The sequence below is a fragment of the Lipotes vexillifer genome, unplaced genomic scaffold (genome assembly GCF_000442215.2).
Source record: "Lipotes vexillifer unplaced genomic scaffold, Lipotes_vexillifer_v1.1 scaffold1011, whole genome shotgun sequence".
Classification (NCBI taxonomy): domain Eukaryota; kingdom Metazoa; phylum Chordata; class Mammalia; order Artiodactyla; family Lipotidae; genus Lipotes; species Lipotes vexillifer.
In genome coordinates this window covers 5,326,495-5,334,846 of record NW_006787698.1, presented here as the reverse complement: position 1 = coordinate 5,334,846, position 8,352 = coordinate 5,326,495, and the positions used below count along the sequence as shown (strand labels likewise).

Here is an 8,352-nt window from a genome sequence, read left to right as displayed (position 1 = left end):
AATTTTTTTTTTTTTTTTTTTTTTTTTTTTGTGCCACACCATGTGGCTTGCAGGATCTTAGTTCTCCAACTTAAGGGGACTGAACCCAGGCCCCCCTGCAGTGAGAATGTGGAGTCCTAACCACTGGACCACTAGGGAATTCCCTAAAATTCTTTTTTGTTATAAAAAATTTCAAGAACACATAAAAGAAAGTTGTATCCCCACCACCCCCATACCCAGCACTCAAATTCAGTGACTACCTATATTTACCATCCTGTTTCAGTTCTTTGCATCAAGCCTTCTTTTTTTTTCCCTTTTTTTTCTAGAGGTTTTTTTTTTATTATTATTATTGTTGTTTTTATTATTATGATCACTTTGCTGGAGTCTCAGAGACAGAGTCCTTGGGAATAAGCCAGACGGTAGACACAGATCTCTAACAGTCAGCAAATAGCTCAGGATACCTGCCGTGTGCCAGGCTTGATGCTGGCCCTGACTGGGGGCCAGCGGCACTCAGGAGCGGCCATTACCATGTGCCGGGAGGCAGTTGGGTGTGGAGGTTTAAGGCACCATGCCAGAAGGGCCGGCCTTCAGGTCCTGGCCCTGGGGAGCCCCTCCACTCTCTGAAGTTCAGTTTCCCCTCTGAGGAATGGAAAAAGAAGATGACTCCTCCCACCAATGAAGGAACATGGGTAGAGTGTACATGTACACAGCACCAGGTCCATAGCAAGCATGGTGGAGACCACAGAGGATGTCTGTAGGGGCTGAGTGGAAAGGCTGGTACCCCATCTGGGGCAGGTGTGGTCAGGGTGGGCTTCCTGGAGGAAGTGATGGAAGATGGTGCCCTGGAGGGTGGGTAGGAGCATGGAAGGAGGGTTGTTCCAGGCAGGAGAGAAGATCAGGGCTGGCGCTGGAAATCCTGATGTTCCACCCCCAGGGTGGGCTGTACGAGGCAGTGAATGAGGTCTACAAGACCCTCATACCCATCCTGGAAGCCCACCGCGACTACAAGAAGCTGGCTGCCGTGCACGGCAAACTTCAGGAGGCCTTCACCAAGATCATGCACCAGGTGGGCCCAGGACGCCCTCTCAGACCCTGCCCTCGGCCCCAGCCCCTGGCCCCTGCTGAGCTCAGCTGACCTTGACCCTTCTGTCCCCACCCACAGAGCTCCGGCTGGGAGGTGAGTGGCCACCTGCCACTGGTCAACAGTGGTCAGGGACCACCAGGGGGCGCTGGAGGAGCACAGCTGCCTGGCCGCGGGGGCTCAGTGGGCGATGACGCACCCCACTACTTCCCCCCGGAGCCCCCCTCCCTGCCCCAGATCTCCAGGGCAGCCTGTGACTCACCCAGCTGGGAGCTCTCCAGAGACACCCCTCCCTCAGGCAGGGCCAGCTTGGTCACCGCCTGGAAGGGGGGGGCCTCCAACTTCCTCTGTCTCTGTTTCTTTTTCTCTCTCTTTGTGTCTCTTGGTCTCTTTCTGTCCATCTCTCCCTGTCTCTGCCTCTCTCCTTGATCACTCTCTCTGTGTGTCTCTCTTGGTTTCTGTCTCTCCCTGTCTCCCCAGCTTCCCCCGGGATCTCTGCTCATTGCCATTTAATGTCCCCCCTCTCCCGCCTCTCCCCTACTTGGGTCTATTTTTAGGCATCTCCTAGTTTGGGGAGAATTTTCTGGCCAAAGATGGCAGGAACCCAGAACCAAGCGGGGAGGACTGGGTGGGAGCTGGGCGGGGCAGGCAAGTCCCCTCCCTCCCCGGATCTCCTGTCTCTGCCCATGGAATAGTTCTCATGGGGCAGCATAACCAGGACTCTGGGGGTTGGGGGCTGTGACCTCTGACCTCACCCATGACTTTGTCTCTCTGCTCCCTGCTCCCCACCTCCATCTCCTGGTGCCCATCTCGCCCTGCCTGGATCTGCCTTGGTGAGTGAACACGGAGCCACCCCCATCCTTCCCGGTGGAAAGTAGTCTCCCTGGAGGGAGGGGGTCCTTCTTGGCAAACTTAGATCTGGGAGGGTAGGGGAAGCACTGGAACAGGGGAGCCAGAGCCTCTGTCCCAGAGCAGGAAACGGCCATGCCTTCCCTCAGTCACTCATGCATATGAGCACCTACTGTATACCCAGACCTATAGGCATTGAGGACCTAGTTATGAGCAATAGGGCCCCAGTACTCATTTCATATTGAGATCCAGACTCTGAAGAACTGCGTGGGTCAGGAGGGAGAATCAGAAACTAGGGGTTTGTGTTAAATGAGAATAAAGATTTGTGGGAGGTAGGAGACGGGCTGGGGAAAAAGAGTGAGGGTGTGGGCAATTGGCAGTCATGTGGGTCCATGCCCCTGCCTGTGCCCGTGATGTGATGTTCTTAGGGTGTCCGGGGTCCTCCGCCCATGCCCACCTCTTCTGCACATGGGGCCTGAGGACCCATGTATCTCTGGCGTAGGGGGACCTCCAGCAGGGCCTCCTGGGCAACAACAGCTTTCCCACAGCCCCAGCGTGTGTTCGGGACATATTTCCGCGTGGGCTTCTACGGCGCCCGCTTCGGTGACCTAGATGAACAGGAGTTCGTGTACAAGGAGCCATCCATCACGAAGCTGGCCGAGATCTCACACCGGCTGGAGGCACGTCCTGGCGGTGGGGGGGTGGACAGGGCACTGGGCTGCCCTGGGGTGGGGTGGGGTGGGGTGCCCTGGGACAGGGCACTGGGGCTGCAGCTGTGAGTCAGCCCTGTGTCCTCAGGAGTTCTACACGGAGAGATTTGGGGAGGACGTGGTCCAGATCATCAAAGATTCTAACCCTGTGGACAAGACCAAGCTGGACCCCCAGAAGGTGAGGACTCCTTACTATCCCCCCAGGGACCCCAAAATCCTATATTCAGGGAGACTCCAAGTACTATAATCCTGTGGCCCCTCAAATCCTATATCTCTGGGAAACTCCAAAGCTTATCTCCCTCGGGGACCCCACGTCCTGTTCCTCATGGGATTCCCAAACATCCAGAGGAGATATAGGGAGACCTGGGAACCCCAGATCCAAAGCCCCCAGACCCAAGGAGGCCCAAATCCCCTTTCTCCAGGGATGGGGCCCCTGCGGGAGGCCAGCAAGCCCCAGGTGTGTGTATTGGGGCTGAGAGCCTCACCCCTGAGCCCCGTGCCCCAGGCCTACATCCAGATCACGTACGTGGAGCCGCACTTCGACACCTATGAGCTCAAGGACCGGGTGACCTACTTCGACCGCAACTACGGGCTGCGAACCTTCCTGTTCTGCACGCCCTTCACGCCGGACGGGCGTGCACACGGAGAACTGCCCGAGCAGCACAAGCGCAAGACGCTGCTCAGCACGGACCACGCCTTCCCCTACATCAAGACACGAATCCGCGTGTGCCACCGGGAGGAGGTGGGCGGGGCCCAGGCCAGGGGGAGGCCCAGGGAGGGGAGGTACAGAGACCCCAAAACCAAGGGAGGCCAGGGACCCCCAAACTCCAACCTCCAGACCCCAGTCTGCAGACTCAAACCCCTACTTCCAGACCTTGCTGACCCAAGGCTGGACTAGAACCAGACCAGAGTCATCAGAACCAGACAAAGGCAGCTGAACCTTGACCCCCACCCTGCCAGACCCAAGCAGGCAGGAGCCCCAGACCTGGTTCCTTACCGCCTCTTGTACCCCTGTCCACCCCCAGCTGGGGTCCAAGCTGCCGTGGGCTGGGTTGGGTCAGCACATCCTCAGGCCCCGACGTGTGCCTGCTCATCTCCACCCCGCAGACAGTGCTGACGCCAGTAGAGGTGGCCATTGAGGACATGCAGAAGAAGACTCGGGAGCTGGCCTTCGCCACCGAGCAGGACCCGCCTGATGCCAAAATGCTGCAGATGGTGCTGCAGGGCTCCGTGGGGCCCACTGTAAACCAGGCACGGTCGGTGGGGTATGCAGGCTGCCTGAGGCCCCCAGCGGCCGTGCAGATATCGTCACAAGCCCCTATCACCCCACAGGGTCCACTGGAGGTGGCCCAGGTGTTTCTGGCCGAGATCCCGCAAGACCCTAAGCTCTTCAGGCATCACAACAAGCTGCGGCTCTGTTTCAAGGACTTCTGCAAGAAGTAGGCCTGACCACCCCCACAATCAGAGTCCCTCTAACCCCCCGCATTATGGCTCTCTGCCTATCTGACTCCCCAGTACAGCCTGTCTATCAACCTGAGCCCCCATTGTAGCCTCTCTGATTTCCATTAAGTCATATCCACCTGCCAGACCCCCATTATAGGCTCCTCTGCATGCCTGACCCCAGCTCGCGAACTCCCCACCTCTGGTCTTGCTTTGTCTTCTGAGTGTCAGCCCCTGAGCATCTCCTGCCATCTGGTCCTCCCTCAGGTGTGAGGATGCGCTGCGGAAGAACAAAGCCCTGATTGGGCCGGACCAGAAGGAGTACCACCGTGAGCTGGAACGCAACTACTCCCGCCTGCGGGAGGCTCTGCAGCCTCTGCTCACCCAGCGCCTGCCTCAGCTGCTGGCGCCGAACACAGCAGGCCTCAGGTGCCTGACCCAGGCCTCCCACCCTAGAGAGGGAGAGAGGGGGCAGGCAAAGCCAGGCAGAGCGTGGGGGCCGTCATACATGTGCACATCAACACGGGTGCTCAGGGCTTTGCACAGTCATGTGAATACTCAGACACGTATACATATTCAAGCTCAGGGCAACCGTTTCTGATCATTTCCCAGGTGTGTGACTTCATTTTTCTGAGCCTCAGTTTCCACATCTGTAAAATGGGCGTGATTCACATCTCCAGTGGTGGATTCTAAGAGAGAATTTCTGATTCCATGGCCAGATCAGAACCAATGTAAAAGGAGCCAGGAAGACCATAGAAGACCTCCTTGGAGGAGGAGGGTGGAGGAAAAGGGGGTGGGGGAGGAGGCTGGGGAGCATTATGGAGTTGGGGGCCCTGTGGCCATGTTGATCCACTTCATTCCTCCCCCAGGAACTCCTTGAACAGAGCAAGTTTCCGGAAGGCTGACCTCTGAGCCCACAGGGCCTGAAGCCACACCCATAGGAACCAGCACCCTGGACTCGGCTGTCTGTGCCTTCCTGACAGTCTCCCCCACTGCCCACTCAGCCATGGGGTGACCACATCGCACATGGGTCTGGGCCCTCTGTCCCTCTGTTCTCGTCTGTGTGCACTGATGCTTCTTACCTTTTCTAATTTAAAATGGTTTTTATAAACAGCCTGTGTGGTGTGGTCCCTGGGAGCTGGGTCCCATGTGCACCCTCTACCTGCACACCCTGATTGTTGATGTACAGACACTGAGAACCAGTTGGGTGCCAGGGACCCAGCAGTGACAACGGATGCAAATTTCTGCCCTTGTAGAGCTGACATTCTAGTGGGGAAGGCAACACACAAATGACAATGTCACATGTGTGCAGGGGGAATAATAGTAACATTTATTAAACTCTCGTTAAGTGCCCAGCCCTGTATAATTGGCTCCCGCAAAGACACTGCCCCATTTATGGGCCTTTCTGCCTGAGGGACCTCTATTAGGCCCCTGCCTCATGGTTACAGAATCATCTTAACACCACTATCTGGCAGGCAGCATTCTGAGCCCCATTTTACAGATGGGGAAACTGAGGCAGCAAGTAAAGGCTTGGTGAAGTTAGGATTGGAGCCCAGGTCTGGCTGGCCATGGAGCCCAGGCCTTAGCTACGGTCTGTGCAGCCTCGCGCTGACCCAGCCCTCCCTTCCCGCTCCGCGGTGGTCACGCCACCGTGTACCAGGCCTGTGCTGGGCGGCTTCCAGCCCTGAGCTGGCGGGGGGTGGGGTGGTGGTGATGATGGTGATGATGGTGGTGATGATGGGGGGGGGGGTGGTGGTGGTGGTGGTGGTGGTAGGGTGACCTCCCGCAGATGCCGCCGGCACCACCGCCCTCCCTCCAGGAGCTGGACCCCAGCCAGTCCCGCCCTCTCGCGCCCCCCGCAGCGGCCCAGCGGCAGCTGTCGGAGGGAGTGGGGGAGGATAGCGGTGGTGGGACCCTAACCCGAGGACAGGAAGAGGGGGCGAGGCCGGATACCCCACGCGCGCACACACACCTGCCCGTCCAGGTGCGATCGCCACAGTGGCCGGGCCGCTGGCGACTAGAGGGGCGGGGCCAGCCGGGGGGCGGGGCGGGGCGGAGCTACCGCCGAGGGCTGGGCGCTCGGGCGGCGGCGCGCTGAGGACGCACGGGCGGTGGGACGCTGGGACAGCGGCGGCCGGAGCGTGCGAGGCGAGTAGGACCCGGGCTGGGTCGGGGTTCGAGTCTGGTTCGTGGTTCCAGCGTGGTCCCCACCCCACCCACCCCACCACTAACCCCGCGGCGCGATCTCGCCGGTCTCTACCAGCTGCTGCCTCCAACTCCATCATCTATGCCCCAACTTTCCGGACTTTGAGTGTCTTCGTCCCGCGCCTCTGCCCCGTCCTCATCTTTGACCCTGTCCCCTGCTTCTCTCCCCCAACCCCAACCTCCATCCGTACCTCCCTGCCCCTTTGCCCCATCACTGCCTCCCCTCTGCCCCTCTCCCCCGTCTCCATCCTCCTTTCTACCTCTGTCCCGCCTCCCCACTCCCCCACCCAGTCCTCCCTCGCCCTCCTCCGCGGCCGGGCCAGAGCCAGGCCCAGGCGGCGGGAAGGCGGCCGGGCGTCCGGCCGGGCTGGGCCTCGGCCTGGCGGCTGGGCCGGCGTGGGGAGCAGCAGCTGTTTGCCATTAGCTGGGGACCCCGCAGGCCCCGCCCCTACCCTGTACGGGGCGGGGTTCTCCTCGCCCCCGTCTTTGAGGCGGGGAGAGGAGCGGGAAGACCCCAGAGGCGTCCAGGCTGGTCTGGGAGGGGGGCTTTAGGGAGACCCCGCCGGACATCCACGACTGCCCGGGACCCCCGGCCCCTTCCCTGAGCCTCCCACCTGTCCCCTCTTGGAGTGTCCTGTCCCTTTCTCTCCATGTCTCTCTGTCCTATCCCGTATCCTCCGCTTTCTCCAGGGGTCCTATAGAGGGAGAGGAGTCTCAGCCACAGACACCCACCACCATTACACTTTCCCCCACCATCTGCTTTCTCCACCTTGAGTCAGTCTCCGGCCCACGTGGAAGACGGTCAGATGGCTGGAGACCCTCAGACCTCAGTCTCTCTGCCTGGGAAATGGGCAGAGGAGTGTGGTGAGGGGCTTAAGGGTGGCTTGGCTGGCAGTGGGGGAATCTACCAGGCTTAGGATTCAAATCCAGACCCAGCTAATTCCCCCTTCAGTGACCCTGGGCAAGTCACTGTGTATTTCTGTGTCCCCAAACACCGCATCTGTAAAACAGGGTGATAACTACCCACCTGGTAGGGTTGTCATGATGATCAAATGAGTTGCCGGGATGATGATTATGGTTATTACTGTTATTCGTCTCACACCCTCCACCTCCAGGGTTCCACACCGGGGCCCGTTCCTGGTCCCTGCCTCCAGTCTCTCTCAGGTCCCCAGAAACTTTTTAATTCACTTTTATTTTATCAACTGTGCCACACATCATGCGGGATCTTAGTTCCCCAGAGATCGAACCCGCGCCCCCTGCACTGGAAGTGCAGAGTCCTAGCCACTGGACCGCCAGGGAAGTCCCTGCAGAAAATATTTTTGATCACCTCCCTGTTGTGCGTGGGATGGCCCTCCAGGCAGCTGGAAAACCAAATTTCCTACAATTGGGTGACTGTGTGTTCCAGGCATTGAAAGACAGAGAAGTGAGGACAGAGACGTGGAGAGACAGGGAGAGAGAAGTGAAGAGAGACACAGAGAGACAGAGACTTGGAGAGACACAGAGAGACCTGGAGAGACGAAGCAAGACGCTAAGCAAGGAGGGTGTGAGACAGGAGAGGCTTGGCTGCCCCTGGAGCCCCGGCCCCGCCTTCATGCCCAGCAGGTGGCCCACCTGGCCCATCCTCCCAGGTACCCACTGCCCCAGCACCTGCAGCTTGCAAAGGGTCCTCTCTGGTGGTGGGATGGGCCGGGATCTCTGCAGCAGGGTGGCTAGGGGTCAGACAGCAGAAAGGACTGGCCAAACTCAGGTAGAGTGTTGGGGACAAAAGTGCCCTGGCCAGCCTCCAGGGCTGGGGGGAGCAGGTTAGTGAAAGGCCCTCCTTGCCCCTCTACTTTGAAGCCTCCAGGCACCCCCTCTTACTTCCCCCACCCCCATGACTTCTCGGGCCTCCACCCAGCCTTCTATCCCCGCCGCACTGCCCCCCGCACCCCCCCCAGCCCTGAGCCGGACGTGTCCTTGGTCGGGGTGGTGGGGGGTTGGGGGCAGGAAGTTCTCGTGTAGCCCAGCAGCGAAACTGTTTATTTTTAGAGAAAATTGTTTCCATAAAGGGAAAAGGCCTTGCTCCTCGCTGCCTCCCCCCAACTTTCC

General features: G+C 59.2%; 1 protein-coding gene across 1 annotated transcript in view; it reads left to right on the top strand.

The window, feature by feature from the left end:
• The window catches only part of DOCK6 (dedicator of cytokinesis 6), a 44,214-nt gene extending 39,243 nt beyond the window's left edge, over positions 1-4,971 (top strand). The window contains exons 41-49 of the mRNA XM_007460760.1: positions 914-1,045; positions 1,142-1,156; positions 2,464-2,589; positions 2,708-2,797; positions 3,125-3,361; positions 3,727-3,870; positions 3,952-4,058; positions 4,327-4,488; positions 4,929-4,971. Coding sequence (XP_007460822.1) covers positions 914-1,045; positions 1,142-1,156; positions 2,464-2,589; positions 2,708-2,797; positions 3,125-3,361; positions 3,727-3,870; positions 3,952-4,058; positions 4,327-4,488; positions 4,929-4,971 — 1,056 coding nt within the window. The remainder of the gene's footprint in view (positions 1-913; positions 1,046-1,141; positions 1,157-2,463; positions 2,590-2,707; positions 2,798-3,124; positions 3,362-3,726; positions 3,871-3,951; positions 4,059-4,326; positions 4,489-4,928) is intronic.
• Positions 4,972-8,352: the final 3,381 nt, after the last annotated feature.